The 15,306-nt window shown below is 43.2% G+C and overlaps 1 protein-coding gene across 1 annotated transcript in view; it reads left to right on the forward strand.

The window, feature by feature from the left end:
* The first annotated feature begins 1,528 nt into the window (after positions 1-1,528).
* LOC129711699 (rap1 GTPase-activating protein 1-like) overlaps positions 1,529-15,306 on the forward strand; it is a 280,412-nt gene continuing 266,634 nt past the window's right edge. Inside the window, 1 exon segment of the mRNA XM_055659567.1 lies at positions 1,529-1,666. Coding sequence (XP_055515542.1) covers positions 1,647-1,666 — 20 coding nt within the window. The 5' untranslated portion in view covers positions 1,529-1,646.

Below are 15,306 nucleotides of genomic sequence, written 5' to 3' on the forward strand. Positions count from 1 at the left end.
TCCTGTACACCTCACCCAATCCCTGTACATTGCCACCCGTTCAACTTTCTGACAATTCCGTGTTCTTTGACCTTGGTTCCCTTACCACATTTCTTGATTAATTCCATTTGGAGACGTGGATACCAATGGCACTGGAATTGGTAGATACATGAAACTGCAGATGCTGGTTTATGAAAAAAGACACAAAGTACTGGAGTAATTCAATGGGTCAGGACGCTTCTCAGGAGACCATGGGTAGGCTAAGTTTCAGAAAGGGTCCTGACCTGAAATGTCGGTACTGGTATTGGCTTATGATTGTCTTCTGTACCAAGATACAGTGAAGATATTTTGTCTGCTTGCCAGCTAACTGGTCAAATCAAATCAACCACTCTACATGAGCTCAATCAAACCAAAGACCAGTACAACAGATAGTCCAAAGAGAACAATGCCAGTGTTACAGCACTATTGTTTTGCAGTTCCAGGTAAATGAGTCCAAGGTCCACAATGATGTAGGCTGAAAGATAGGGACTACACTCTAGCTTATAGGAAGACCATCCAGTGGTTTGATAAGAACTGGGAAGTAGCTATTCCTGAATCTGTTGTAATGTGCTTTGAAGTTTTTGTATCTTCTGCCCAATAGAAGAGTGGAGATGAGAGAATGAATGGGATAATAAAAGTCTTTGATTATCACAATAACATTCACAATGATACTGTATTAGCCAAGTATGTTTTGCAATATATACGAGGAATTTCATTTGCCAAGCCAGTCATACTAATAAAAAGCAACAGAACACACAAAATACATTTTAACATAAACATCCGCCACAGTGTCTCCTCCACATTCCTTACTGTGATGGAAGGCAAACAAAAAGTTGGCTGCTTTCTCGAGGCAGCGTGAAGTGAAGATGGAGTCAATGGTGGGGCGGCTGATTTGTGTGACTGTCTGGGCTGTTGTTCCCAAACTAAGCTGCGTTTTCGATGGGGCATTTGTAGAACTTTGTAAGAATCATTGGAGACATACCAAATATCTTCTGAGTGTCTAGCCTATATCTCTCTAACTCTGTAGTTCTTAGCCTCTCCAGACCTGTACATAAGTTCCGTCTTCTAGCAATCCCTGTTAACTCCTCCACGACATAGCTAAACTACCCATAAAACTTTCAAGCAAAAATAATAGAGAACACTGGGGATACTCAACACGTCAGGCAGCATCGATGGGGAGAAAAACTGAGGCGACCTTTCAGGTCGATCTGAAGTGGTATTTCAGTATTTCCCATTTAAAAAAATATTTTGTATGCAAATTTCATAAACTGAAGTATCAGTTCTTCGTACCAGCTCTGACGTAGGCTGTCTGTTTAACTCTTTCACCTTTTTTTACGCTGTGGGGAAGGTGGGACACTATTATCCTCTCGAGGGCAATTAGGGATGGGCAACAATGCAACACCCATATCCGTGAATGAACAAAAAAAATGCTGTACGACAGGTAGTGAAGCCAGTGAGCCTGCGGTTCCTGCCAAAAACAGTGCTGCCTCGAAACAATAGAGTTTGATTCACGGCAGAAGCCAGAACCCTGCAAACACCTCTGAACTGCACATCGGTTGGGAGAGAGCACCAGCTGGAATTGGATGTTACCAGATCACTGAGTGGTCCGAGGGTAACTCTGCCTCAACATGCATGCTGCTAATGCCTGGTAAAGTACTCCACGTATTGTTGATTAAGTTTAGATTAACCTGCTGTACTCACTCCCTCACAGTTCATGTGCATTGACAGCAGTGACTGTGTATTTACTCTGAGCACGAGACTGCGAAGCAGGAGTTCGATATAGGACTTCTTAAAACTGTGTGTATATATGACTGGCTTTTGTCAAGATGAATTACCATTTGCACTTTGGGGTGCAATTTCTCTATTGATAAATGAAAATTCACTAATGATGACAATACTTTGAAACATGATTCTGAATTTGATAAGTGATTGTAATGGTGGAAGAATGTGGACCCCTTCCCAGTTTCCTTTGGGAAGAATGCCAATATTAAATATATATATATCATTCCTGTGGAAATGTCTGTGTGTATATATATATATATATATATATATATATATATAATATGTGAAATATTATATATGTATACACCTTAATCCATCAGACATTCCACAAGCTGATTGCTTGCTATGGGAGACTGCTGTGGGTAGATTTGCCTAACGACTGTGTTTGGAAGGTGCTCATTTCATTTACATTTGACATTGCACTGAAAATCAAACCTCCTGACCTGACTGATCTTTGATGGATAATCTCTAAAGGAATCAAATCCAGGCTCCTTCAGCTTCAATCCTGCTTTGGTGATGCAGGTGGAAAAGAGAGGAGTAGTGAGAGTTTCAGCTTTACTTTCCAGCGGCTGTTCAGTCATGAGCCAGCATGACACAGGAGAGTGGAAAGTAAGCATGAAACAAAAGGAACGAGAGAAAGAAGATGCAAACTCAGTGGCGCGGCTGTTAGGGCTGCTGCCTCACAGCGCCAGCGACCTGGGTTTGATCCCGACCTTGTCTACTGTGTGTGTGTGTGTGTGGAGTTTGCACGTTCTCCCTGTGACCGCGTGGGTTTCCTCAACGTGCTCCGGTTTCCTCCACATCCCAAGGATGCACGGGTTTGTAGGCCCCTGTAAATTGGCCGTGAGGTGTAGGGAATGCGTGAGAAAGTGGGATAACATGGAACTGGTGATCGATGGTCGCTGCAGACTCAGTGGGCTGAAGGTCCTGCTTCCATGCTGTATCTCTAAACTAAACTTTAAATGGAATTCATAGCATTTCAGAGAGTGAAATATTTTGTGGTTTTTGTAACATTTTACATGAATAAATATACTGAAAGTTAAGTCAATATTTGGGTTACATCAGCCACAATCACTCTCAAAGACAGAACTAAGAATTTAATGTTTACAACCTGTCAGCATAGGATCATGAGCGCTGCATAACTTAATGTACTTGTTTCTGTAAAGGCAAACCATTGACTGCTCATCTTGATGCAGGCACTTGTGCTCACCACACAATCAATGGGTAGAAACTGGCAATCAATTTTTTTTGCTTTATTTGCGGTACAGAGTACACTCGCAAAGGGCTGGTGAACATTTATCAAAGTTTGGCTCCATCTTCGTGTCCAGTTTGATTGTTTGATTTAAAAATATAGCATGGAAACAGGCTCTTTGCCCTAACGAGTCCATGCCAGCCATCGATCACCCCTTCACACTAGTTCTATGTTATCCCACTTTCCCTTCTACTTCCATACACATGAGGGGAAATTCACAGAGGGCCAATAGACCTCCAGACCCACATATCTTTGGGATGTGGGAGGAAACCGGAGCACCCAGAGGAAACACATGTGGTCAGAGGGAGAACGTGCAAACACCACGCAGACAGCTCCTGAGGACAAGATCACACCTCGGGACTCTGGCACTGTGAGGCAGCAGCCTGGCCAGCTTGCGCCACTCTGAAACCCAGTTGTGGGAGCAAGACTTTAGGTAGAGTGATAAGGCTTTTCAGAGAGTGCAAAGTGATGTATAAATGCCTGACTCCACAGGAGGGGTTTAAAACATGACGGGTATAGAAAGGGTGAAAATCAAACAATTGCAGATGCTGTTAAATCTGAAATAAAAAAATAAAAAAAAACTAAAATTGCTGTAAATGCAATCACAGGTCAGGCAGCATCCATGGAAAGAGAATCAGTGTAATGTTTCAGGTTGAAGGCCCTTCCACAGAGCAGAGAGAGAGAAATGGTTTCCAATAATTAAAACGATCAAAAACTAAAGGATGTCGAACAAAGGCATCTAGCATAAGGATCAGAAGTGATCAGAGGACATTTTTTATGCAGAGAGTGATTAGACTGGAGAGAGCAGATTCCTTTATAATGTGCAAAGGGGTGCTTGAAACCAGGGAATTTGGAGAGCTGTGGAGAGAAGGCAGGAGAATGACAAGCTAGATTGTTTTCTACATTGAGCCAGCACGAACAGGCAAAATGGCCTCCTTCCAGCTATAATCGTTCTACATATCAGAACAATCAGAACACGGGGCAGATTCAGAGCAACACAGTGGTGCAGCTGTTTGAACAGTAGCTTTGGGTTCAACCCTGACCTCAGGTGCTGTCAGTATAGTTTGCTGTTCGTCCTGTGACTGTGTGGGTTTCCTCCAGGTGCTCCAGCTTCCTCCCACATCCCAAAGACATGCTGGTTTATAGGTTAATTGGTATCTGTAAATTGCCCGTAGTGTGTAAGGCGTGGATGTGAAAGTGGGATAACATACAGGGGCCTGAGCCCACAGGGGAGGTTGATCAAGCTGGGAGTAGGACTCTATTCCTGTTAGCACAGGAAGATGAGCGGAGGATCTTATAGAGGTGTACAAGATCAGGAGAGGAATAGATAGGGCAAATGCACCGAGTCTTTTACCCAGAGTAGGGGAATCAAGAACCAAAAGACATAGGTTTATGGTGAGGTGGGAAAGATTTAATAACAAACTGAGGGACAACTTGTTTACACAATGGGGTGGTATGTATGTGGAACAAGTTGCCGGAGGAGGTAGTGGAAAAGGTACTGTTGTGATGTTTAAAAAACATTTGAACAGGTACGTGGATAGGATAGGTTTAAAGGGATATGGGTGAAATGCAGGCAGGTGGTACTAGTATGGATAGATAGTATTATGATTAGCATAGGCAAGTTGGCCCTTTGATTACACTCTGCGTGATTCTATAAATAGTGAGAATGGGTGATCGATGGTCGGCGTGGACTCAGTAGGCCGAATGGTCTGTTCCCATGCTGTATCACTAAGCTAAACTAAAGTTCCCGACCCAAATCTTTGTCCGTCCATTCCCTCCACGGATGCTGCCTGGCCCCCTGAGTTCCTCCAGCAGGCTGTGATTTGCTCAGGATTGAAGCATCTGCAATTCCTTGTGAGCCCTATTTAAAAAAAGACAGATTTGCATTGCTCTTGAGGTAATTGTTGAAGCTCTCATGCATTTTCTTAGGGAAAGGGATTTTATGTTAGGTCACATCCCGAAATAACTTTATGAGTACTCTAACTAAAAGGTTAATCCAACATTCTGTGCCTCTGGGGAAGGGATAAAGTGATTAGGCAGGTAACGATGGGTGAGTGATCTCTGTTCTGTAAGCTGCTCCAGCCTTTACCATTGTTACTTCATTGCTCAGACATTTCATGTGCAGCTATCCTTCTGCTCCCATTATATTTAATTTGCCCTCTTTCCCTCAAGGCCTGGGGTCCAGTCAATTATCACAAAGCCTTGCTTTAACACTCTAATTGGGTGGAAATGGCCCAAAGTTCCCACATCAAATCTTAGTGTAGATGATTGAATAGATTGCTTGAAAGATACAGCATGGAAACAGGCCCTTCAGCCCATCTAGTCCACACTGGCCATTGATCACCCATTCACACTAGTTCTGTGTTATCCCACATGGGATAAAGAGGGGAAAGAAGTTGCGATGGGAGTGGGGAGGGGATTGGACAGGTTAGATGCAGGAACATTTTTCCCCGTGTTGGGGGAGTCCAGAACCAGGGGGTCACAATTTAAGAATAAGAGATAGGCCATTTAGGACTGAAATGAGGAAAAAACTTTTACCCAGAGAGTTGTGAATCTGTGGAATTCTCTGCCACAGAAGGCAGTGGAGGCTAATTCACTGGATATATTCAAGAGAGTTAGATGTAGCTCTTTGGGCTAACGGAATTAAGAGATATGGGGAGAGAGCAAGAATGGGGTACTAATTTTGGATGATCAGCCGTGATCATATTGAATGGTGGTGCTGGTTCAAAGGGCTGAATGGCCTACTCCTGCACCTATTGTCTATGTTTCTATGTTAGTAACAACAGATAACACCACCCTGTTCCCAACACATCGTTTGCAACAGTTACCCACCCACTAAATGATTAGTGAGTGGTGTGGCCAAGATAACACGTAAAGGCATATGTAACTATGGTATATTTGTGTTCACAAGTGGCTGAAAATGATCCAATTGGCATGTATAGGAGTTTTGCAATTTACAGGCATGGTTACACTGAAGAGGTCATGGCAGGATTAATATGGAGAAGGTGATTCCTCCAGTGGGATTATCCATAATTAGATGTCACTGTTTAAAAGTAAGGGGTCATTTCAAGATAATAACGAGGCAGTTTTATTTTCTCTCAAAGGACGATGGGGTCAGAGGCTGTGAGTATTTTCATGGCAGAGTAAATAGGTTTTTGTTAAGCAAGTATACAACGGGGGAGGGGGTTGGTGATGGGTCCTTGAATAAAGTCTAAACCGCTGATTTATCCAGCCAATGGATTTAAGATCAGCTGCCATTGCATGGCACGGTGGTGCAGCGGTAGAGTTGCTGCCTTACAACACCAGAGACCCGGGTTCGATCCCGACCACAGTTTGTGTCTTCATGGAGTTTGTATGTTCTCCCCGTGACCTGCGTGGTTTTTCTCCAGGAAACTCCGTTTTCATCCCACACTCCAAAGTTGGCCACGGTGGCACAGCGGTAGAGTTGCTGCCTTACAGCGCTTGCAGCGCCAGAGAGCCGGGTTCGATCCGGACTATATCATGCTGTGCAGAGTTTGTACGTTCTCCCCGTGACCTGCGTGAGTTTTCTCCGAGGACTTTGGTTTCCTCCCACACTCCAAAGGCATACAGGTTTGTAGGTAATTGGCTTGGTATAAGTGTCAATTGTCCCTGTGCGTGTAGAATATTGTTATTGTGTGCGGGGATCGCTGGTCGGCGCGGACCCGGTGGACTGAAGCGCCTTTTTCCCCGCTATAACTCTAAAACTGAAAAAAAAACTAAATGTGCTTGGATAAGAAAGATTTAGAGGGATATGGGCAAATGGGGGCTAGTATCTTGGTCAGCGTGGGAGAGTTGGATTGAAGGGTCTGTTTCCATGCTGTATCACTCTGTGGATCTATCTGATCCAATGATGAGGTGAAGTCAATTAGTTAATTAGTTGAACTATAGTTCTCAACTGTTGCAATGTGAATTGGACCCAAGTTAGTCTCTAAGTGCTGGAGTAACTCAGCCGATCAGGCAGTTTCTCAGGAGTAAAAAGAATGGGTGACCTTTCAGGTCAGGACCCTTGTTCAGACCCAAGTGTTTGGATCAGTGGAGCAAAGCTGAGGGCTAATAGTCAGTAATGTGACCACTATATTAGCATTCCCATTCAGGTGTAAATGCTGAATTTGGGAAATTCCAAATCTTTGGAGGATTGTATTGGAAGGAACTGCAGATGCTGGTTTACACCAAAGATAGGCACAAAATGCTGGAGTAACTCAGTGGGTCAGGCAGCATCTCTGGAGGAAAGGAATAGGTGAAGATTCGGGTCGAGACCCTTCTTCAGACTGAAGAATCATGGGAGAGGGAAACTAGAGGTTTGAAAACGTGCAAATCAGAACAAATCAGAGCTGGTGCCGATGACTCAAGAAATGTCAAGAAAGGTTGGGTGAATTCAATGGCCTTTGTTTAATGGGCATTGCTGGCTGACTGACATTGTGAGCCATGGAGGGATTATCTGAGTGAGAGCAATTTCTTGGCTGGTGGTTTATACAGAGAATTCTGATAGTTTTGCTGTTTTACTCCTTGTTGGAAAAGCACCGCAGATTCCCATTTCTGCTTCTCCATCTGTGTAATTTATTCTGAGCAGGTCGCCCTCTCTCATCGTGAACTCTCAATGCCAACCACCACCTCTGACAGACTCAGTAAGGTAACGCTGAGTCGATGAAGCATCGGCTTGGGCAAACGACACTACAGGAATACAGTTCGCACTCCCAGAACAATTGCAAATGTAAAGTCGATGAACTTTAGTCACCGTTTCCGTTGCAGATACCAAATGAATGTGATTTTAATTAGCAGGGCAATTGGAAATGAAAAGCAGACACAAAAAGCAGGGCCGCAGATGCTGTATTAAAGTGCACCGAGGCGGCCAATTCTTAATGGAATTTTTAAGCATGGTTCTGGTTTTACAAGCAATACAAAGTGCTTTCCTCTGTCGGTCTGAGGCAATTTAAATTGGTCGGTAGAAACAAGGGGAACTGCAGATGCTGGTTTATGAAAATAGACACAAAGTAGTGGAGTAACTCAGCAGGTTAGGTAGCATCTGCCTGTTTCTGCCTGACCCGCTGAGTTACTCCAGCACTTTGTGTCTATTTTCATAGTCCAGCATCCTCAGTGTCTTTAAATCCATCAGTGTTGTGTGTGAGCTGGAGCAGGTCTCCCCACAGGCTTTGCATTGCATTAGAGGGAAACTACATACCAACACCACTGATATGCAAGGCTGAGGAGATGGCTTTCCAGCGCTTGCTCCATGCCAGCAAGTGCAGTCCCTGCCATATCTCATTAGTCCCCAGGTTCCCATATTAGCTCAGAGCTTCTTCCCAGCCAAGGGGCTCAGCAGCAGCCTACAGCCCGCCTATACCATCAGGGCAGACCTCCCAGGTCTGTCAACGTCCTACGAGATCCACCTTTAGAGCCTCCACGTGTGTACTTGTACTTCTAGATCCTTCTGCTCTAAAACACTCTGCAGGGCCCTACCATTCACTGCCCTGGTTTGACCTCAAATACAACACCCCATGCTTATCTGAATTAAATTCCATTTGCCATTCCTCAGCTCACTTTCCCAGCTGATCAAGATCCTGTTGTATTTCTTGATAACTATCTTCACCATCCATGATTCCACCAATATTTGGTGTAATCTGCAACCTTACTAATCATTCTTTTGGGTTTATTTAGTTTAGAGATACAGCATGGAAACAGGCTCTTCGGCCCATCAGCTCTGCGCTGTAACGATCCCTGTACTCTAGCACTATCCTACACACTTGGGACAATTTACAACTTTTACCAAAGCCAATTAACCTGGACATCTTTGGAGTGTGGGAGGAAACCGGAGCGGGGAAAACCCACGTGGTCACAGGGAGAACGTGCAAGCTCCATACAGACAGCACAGGTATTCAGGATCGAACCTGCGACTCTAGCGCTGTAAGGTAGCACCTCTACTGCTGTGCTGCCCTTATAGATTCTCATGTAATCATTGATATAGATGGCAAACAGAAGTGGGCCCGGCGTCGATCCCTGAGGCACACCGCTACTCACAGGCCTCCAGTCTGAATAAACAACTTTCAACCACCTTCCTTCCATGAAGCCAATTCTATATCCAGTCAAATATACACACAAAATGCTGGTGTAAATCAGCAGGACAGGCATCATCTCTGGAGAGAAGGAATGGGTGACGTTTCAGGTCAAGGCCCTTCTTCAAACTCATTCCTTCTCTCCAGAGATGTTGCCTGTCCCACTGAGTTACTCCAGCACTTTGTGCCTTTCTTCGATTTAAACCAGCATTTGCAGTTCCTTCCTACACTATGTCCAGTCAGGTAGCTCTCCAAGGATTCCATGCGATCTAACCTTCCAGAGCAGCATAACAAGTGATGGTGACATAACAAGAGATTACAACATTTATGGCGAAGATTTACCCAATGTTGACACTTCAAATACAAGCTATGTAACTATTCTTTGCACGCAGTGGGTGGAGACAATGAAGAGAATGCACTCCAATAACACCATGTATGTGTCAGCCTGTGCCCATTAAGTAAATGTTAATGCAATGGCCAGAAGGTTTGTGTGTCATCTCCCCTCCTATGTGTTTAGTGCAGGTGTTTATCGGTTTATTATTGAGCAAGTTGAAGAGGGAATATTGGACAAAGATGCTTCGAAAAACAAGCTGTCCTTCCAACAGTGTTTAAGAAGGAAGTGCAGATGCTGGAAAATCCCAGGTACACAAAAATGCTGGAGAAACTCAGCGGGTGCAGCAGCATCTATGGAGCGAAGGAACTAGGCAACGTTTCGGGCCAAAATCCTTCTACAGACTGTCTGTACAGTCTGTACAGTCTACAGTCTGTAGAAGAGTTTCAGCCCGAAACGTTGCCTATTTTTGTGTACCTTCGCTCCATAGATGCTGCTGCACCCGCTGAGTCTCTCCAGCATTTTTGTGTACCTGTCCTTCCAATAGTTCCTGTCAGGAACTATTTCAAACTATTGGCAAATGCATTGAGAGTAAGTAAGTTGCAGCAAAAGCAAGATTCAGACTGTCAAGTGTTGGTCAAAAACACCATGAATGGAAGAAGAGTAGTTATGGAGCAGCAGATTAGACTTAATTATAGTTTTAAAGTGATTTTGCTTACGTATTATTTAGAGTTGTTGTCACGGAGTAATTTTAACCTTGCCTTCTGCTGGGTGCTGACAGAGGGATTTAGCTCCATGTTTCGGTAAGGTAAAATCAGTCAGCCTGTAACTGAGCAGTGAGTTGATGCGGGAGTGAGGGCTTTAACGTGGCCAGCTGTTAACAGCTGTCAGTACGGTGCTGCCCCAGCTACCTCGCCGGTCTGCAATGGTGTAAGGGGGTCATGCATTTCCCCATCATCTTTCATGTCCTTGGGGTCTCTCAAAGCTAGGTACATCTGCTTAAATACTTTTGCGTTGAAAGAAATTGTCCAGCCGGTTTATTCAGGGAAAACTCTTTTTTTTTTTCCTTTTTTAAATTTTATTTTTATTAGCAGTACAGTAAATCACATTAATACATCGCATATATCTTATTACATTATGTTGTATCACTTCATTTTTTGAGCTTTAAAAAAGATAGAAATAAAAGAAGTAAGGAAAGTAAGCAAGAATCGTGAAGGTGCAGGAAAGTGTTGGGAGAAGAGAACCCCTTAGGGAAGGAATTAGAGAAGGAAGCAAAGAAAAGAAATAAGACCCTAGAAAGAAAAGAAAAAAAAGAAGAAAGGAAAATCAATCGCTCTATTGTAACACAAAACTCCGCAAAAAAGGATATACCAACCGTGTTTTTATTAAAAATTTATTTTATACCCCCCGTTTCTAGGTCCTGGTAGCCTTTATGTTATAACTTATTATTGCACCTTATGCTTGTAATAGTTCCATAAATGCAGACCACGTCTTTTGGAAGTGATCTGCTTTGCCTCTTCCAAGTGTAGTGTTTCGAACATGTTTGAAATCCACATTTTTGTTGTTGGTATTGGAGCATTTTTCCAAAATTTAAGTATAAGCTTTTTTCCAATTATTAGCCCATAGTTAAGTAAATTCTTTTGAAACATATTTAATTCTGGGTTACCTTCCGATATTCCAAAAATAATCCATTCTACTTTGGGTAGTAGTTTTGTTTTAAATAATTTTGTGAAGATTTCAAATATTTTGTTCCAGAATTTTGGGATTTTTATACAGAAAACAAAAGAGTGCGCTATGTTAGCTTCTTGTAACTGACATTTATCACAAATGGGTGAGACATTGGGGAAAAGTTTATTTATTTTAGTTTTTGAATAATATAGTCTATGTAATGTTTTATATTGGATTAGAGTATGTCGTACGTTGATCGAGCATTTATGCACATATAATAAGTGTTTATCCCAGCTCTCTTTTGACATTTTTATAGCTAATTCTTGTTCCCAGTCTCTTCTAATATTATCTGTTGTAGGTATTTCTATATTCAATATAATATTATATAAATATGATATTCAGGGAAAACTCTGAACGACCAAATGACCAAATGTTGAAAAGCAAAAAAAAGTTGCAAATTCTACAAATCTGAACTAAAAACTGAAAGTGGCTGAGATACTCAGCAGGTCAGGCGGCATCTGTGGAGAGGGATTTGCAATTCAGCTTAATGACATTTGTAGCAGGGTCTGTCTTGCTGAATATTTCCAGGTCTCTTCTGGATGTCACCAGCTGTTCTATCTTCAGCTTTGTGTGTGCGGGTGTGTGCACGTGTGTACGTGTACGTGTGTGTACGTACATGCATATATGTACATGTGTACATGTGGGTATGTTATTCACTTGGGCAGTATCCTCTTTCCTCTTGCCATGCTCTAACTGAAGCCAATAACCTGGTGTCACCCCAGGAGATTGCATGCTTTTATTAGCGACTATTGACTGTAGAGTTCTTGAGGCAGAGCACAGGGAGTCAACTGGAGAGTCAAGAGTGTTCAATTGTCATATGCACTGGGTATGAATTAGAACCATGAGAAGGTGAGAGGGAGAGACCACTTTGCTGAACACCTAAACACCTGCACTCTATCCGCAGGACTCTCCGGAGTTCCCAGTTGCTAGCCACTTCAATTCCTCTTCTCACTTCCACAACGTGACCCCATGCAAACTAGAAGAACAGCGCCTCACCTTCCGCCTGAGTAGTTTTCAAACCTCACTGATTGTGGCCTAGGGGTCAGAAAGTTGAGGATCTAGTGGCAGATGGAGGTGCTAATTCCTAGGACCAGGAGTTTGCAGATGAATTTGGATGGAATTACGATGTTGAAAGCGGGCCTATCGTCAATAAATAGGACTCTGACGTACGAGTCCTTGCTGTCTCGGTGTTCCAGAGATGAATTTAGGGCCAGGGAGATGGAGTCTGTTGCGACGGTAAGCAAACTGCGGTGGATCAAGGCCGGCCTGGTCCACCTCTAAGCCCGCAGCTGACAGACTCCTCGTCACTAATTTCGATCTGAGATCCACGACCCTTGTCCCAGAGGGACCGCCAGAACTGTTCTGATAAGAACAGATATTCTCTTTTACTCAAGTAGCTCGTCTTGGGAGAATCGCCTTTTTGATCACGGCCTCTCCCCTGCCAGGTACTACACTTGATCTTAGCCAAAAGGCTGAGAAGCGATGTCCCATTAAACAGAAAGCATTAAACTAACAATTGGAAAGGCTTCGAACAGATACCTGGAGCTACCTATTAGAACGATGTCCAAACACACTCAATTCAAGCAATCGTGGATGTATTTGTTGAGACACTTTGAGGAATTATTGCGTTATAGCCTTTGTAGAAGCTCTGCTTCAATTTGGATCAAAATTAGCATTTGAGTCTATTTTCCTTCCACTTGAATTTTCCATGTTGAATGAATTTTTCTTACAAAGTTTGGGGATGTCTATTCTTGCGTCCAATTTTCCAGGGTCAAGGTGGCTGTGTGGCTGTAAGAGATTTGCTGTGTGTTGTTCATGTAGAAGTGATTGTTCCAACGTTCACTTAAATTAATTGCTTTAGGTTCCTCCAAGCATTCTCTTCCTGGGAAAGTCCGGATAATCAAATTCAGTGGCAAATTCATTTGCAGGCATGTGAAATGAGGCAATATCTGGCATCTTTACAAAAGAAATTAAGACCAGCTTCTCCAACCATCAATTTGCACTCGTAAATAAAATCAAGAATTGTTGATGCATATTAAGAAGGAAAGATTAATTGCGATTGAAATGTGATGCCTGTATTTGATGGATTTCAATGTATTTACACCAGTGCTCTTGAACATGTTCTTTGTGTGTGTTTTATGTACTGGGTTTATCTCTGGATGAACAATTACAGAAGGACTGAGAAAGTTCAACTTGGGCGGAGCGGTAGAGTTGTTGCCTTACAACGCTTTCAGCGCCAGAGACCCGGGTTCGATCCCGACTATGGGCGCTGTCTGTACGGAGTTTGTACGTTCTCCCCGTGACCGCATGGGTTTTCTCCGAGTTCTTCGGTTTCCTCCCACACTCCAAAGACATACAGGCTTGTAGGTTAATTGGCTTGGTAAGAATGCAAATTGTCCCTAGTGTGTGTAGGGTAGCGTTAGTGTGCGTGGATCGTTGGTCGGTGTGGACTGGATCTTTCCATGCTGTATCTCAAAACTAAACTAAACTAAATTACTAATTGAGGACTCACCCAGAGCTTGGTAATCTCATGGTGAGATGCCAACCAGTGACCCTGTGTAACTCCTTGAGAGGTGGGACACTGCGTTTAGTTTGGTTTAATTTAGTTTATTACTGTCACACGTACAGAGATAGAGTGAAATTGGTGGTCTGCGTGCTATCCAGTTAAATTATACCATGTATGAGTACAATAGAATCTCTTCTGAAACAGCACAGGCAGAGCCGCCACTTTCTGGTGCCACCTTGCAACTTCCAAGTGTCAGAAAAGCCTGACCTTGGCTTAAGGTGATATATATTGTCTTGTATTCTCCCTTTAAGGCCCAGGGTGCTAATGGCATTAGCTTGATAATGTTGGAGTCGGCCTGGACCAGCGCAATGCCATCAGCTCCTTCTGCCGCAAACTGTGAGTGCAGCTGGTAGAGCAGTTGCCTCACAGCACCAGAGACCTGGGCCCGATCCTGATCTTGGGTGCTGCCTCTGTGGAGTTTGCACGTTCTCACAGGGACTGCATGGGTTTCCTCTGCGTTCTTCAGTTTCCTTCCACATCGCAAAAACGTGAGGGTTTATGGGTTCATTGGCCTCTTTGAATAGCCTCGTGTGTAGAAAATGGATGAGATAGTGGAATAACTATGGCCTAGGGCGGTGTAATGGCACAGCGGTAGAGCTGCTACCTCATAGCGCTAGAGACCCGGGTTGATTCCTGAGGCTGTTTTCTGTGCACAGTTTGTATGTTCTCCCTGTGATCGCGTGGGTTTTCTCCGGGTGCTGTTGTTTCTTCCCATATTTCAAAGACGTGCATGTTTGTGTGTTAATTGGCTTCTGTAAATTGTCCTTAGTGTGTAGCTAGTGTACGGGTGATTGATGGTCTGCGTGGTCTCAGTGAGCCGAAGGGCCTGTTTCCATGCTATATCTCCAAACTAAACTAGTGTGAACAGGTGATCGATGGTCAGCATGGACTCAGTGGGTCGAAAGGTCTATGTCCATGTAGTATCTGATAATTAATCCATTTGTCAGATTGGACCCACCAGAAACATCTGACACTGGTAGTTACTTCACCCATTGGTGTCAGAATTGACCTCTCCCTCCAACAGTTTGCCTTAACCCATCTCTACATCTCAGAACTAGAGCTTCTTACGTTTCACCAAACTTTGTAAGCCTTCAATCTACTAGTCTCAAGAGGATATCATTATCCAATCAATGTATCTTCTCTCAATTGTTAAGGTAAACCAAATGGATATATTTAAGAAAAAGTAGGATAGGGCATGATCACAGGTTAGGGTGCAGAGAAAGACTGTTCAGTTCAATATACCACTAATGCCACTGCCCTGCGCTCTCCTCATAATCCTGCAAGTCCTTTCAAATGTTTATTGACGTACTCGATGACCATTAAAATTGAATTGGTCTACACTCCAGACCTCAGCTCCTGTTACATAAAACAAAATCCTTGTTGCCTTGGGTCCTTCTACCATGAAATTATACCCATTCTGAATAATAATAATAATAATAATAATAATAATAATATATTTTAATGTCATTGCACAGAGGTACAACATGATTTGGTATGCAGCTTTCATCCGATATAATAACTTAATTAGCTAAAAATATAGACACCCAGAGAAACAAGA

This window comes from Leucoraja erinacea, chromosome 30 (assembly GCF_028641065.1).
Source record: "Leucoraja erinacea ecotype New England chromosome 30, Leri_hhj_1, whole genome shotgun sequence".
Taxonomy (NCBI): Eukaryota; Metazoa; Chordata; class Chondrichthyes; order Rajiformes; family Rajidae; genus Leucoraja; species Leucoraja erinaceus.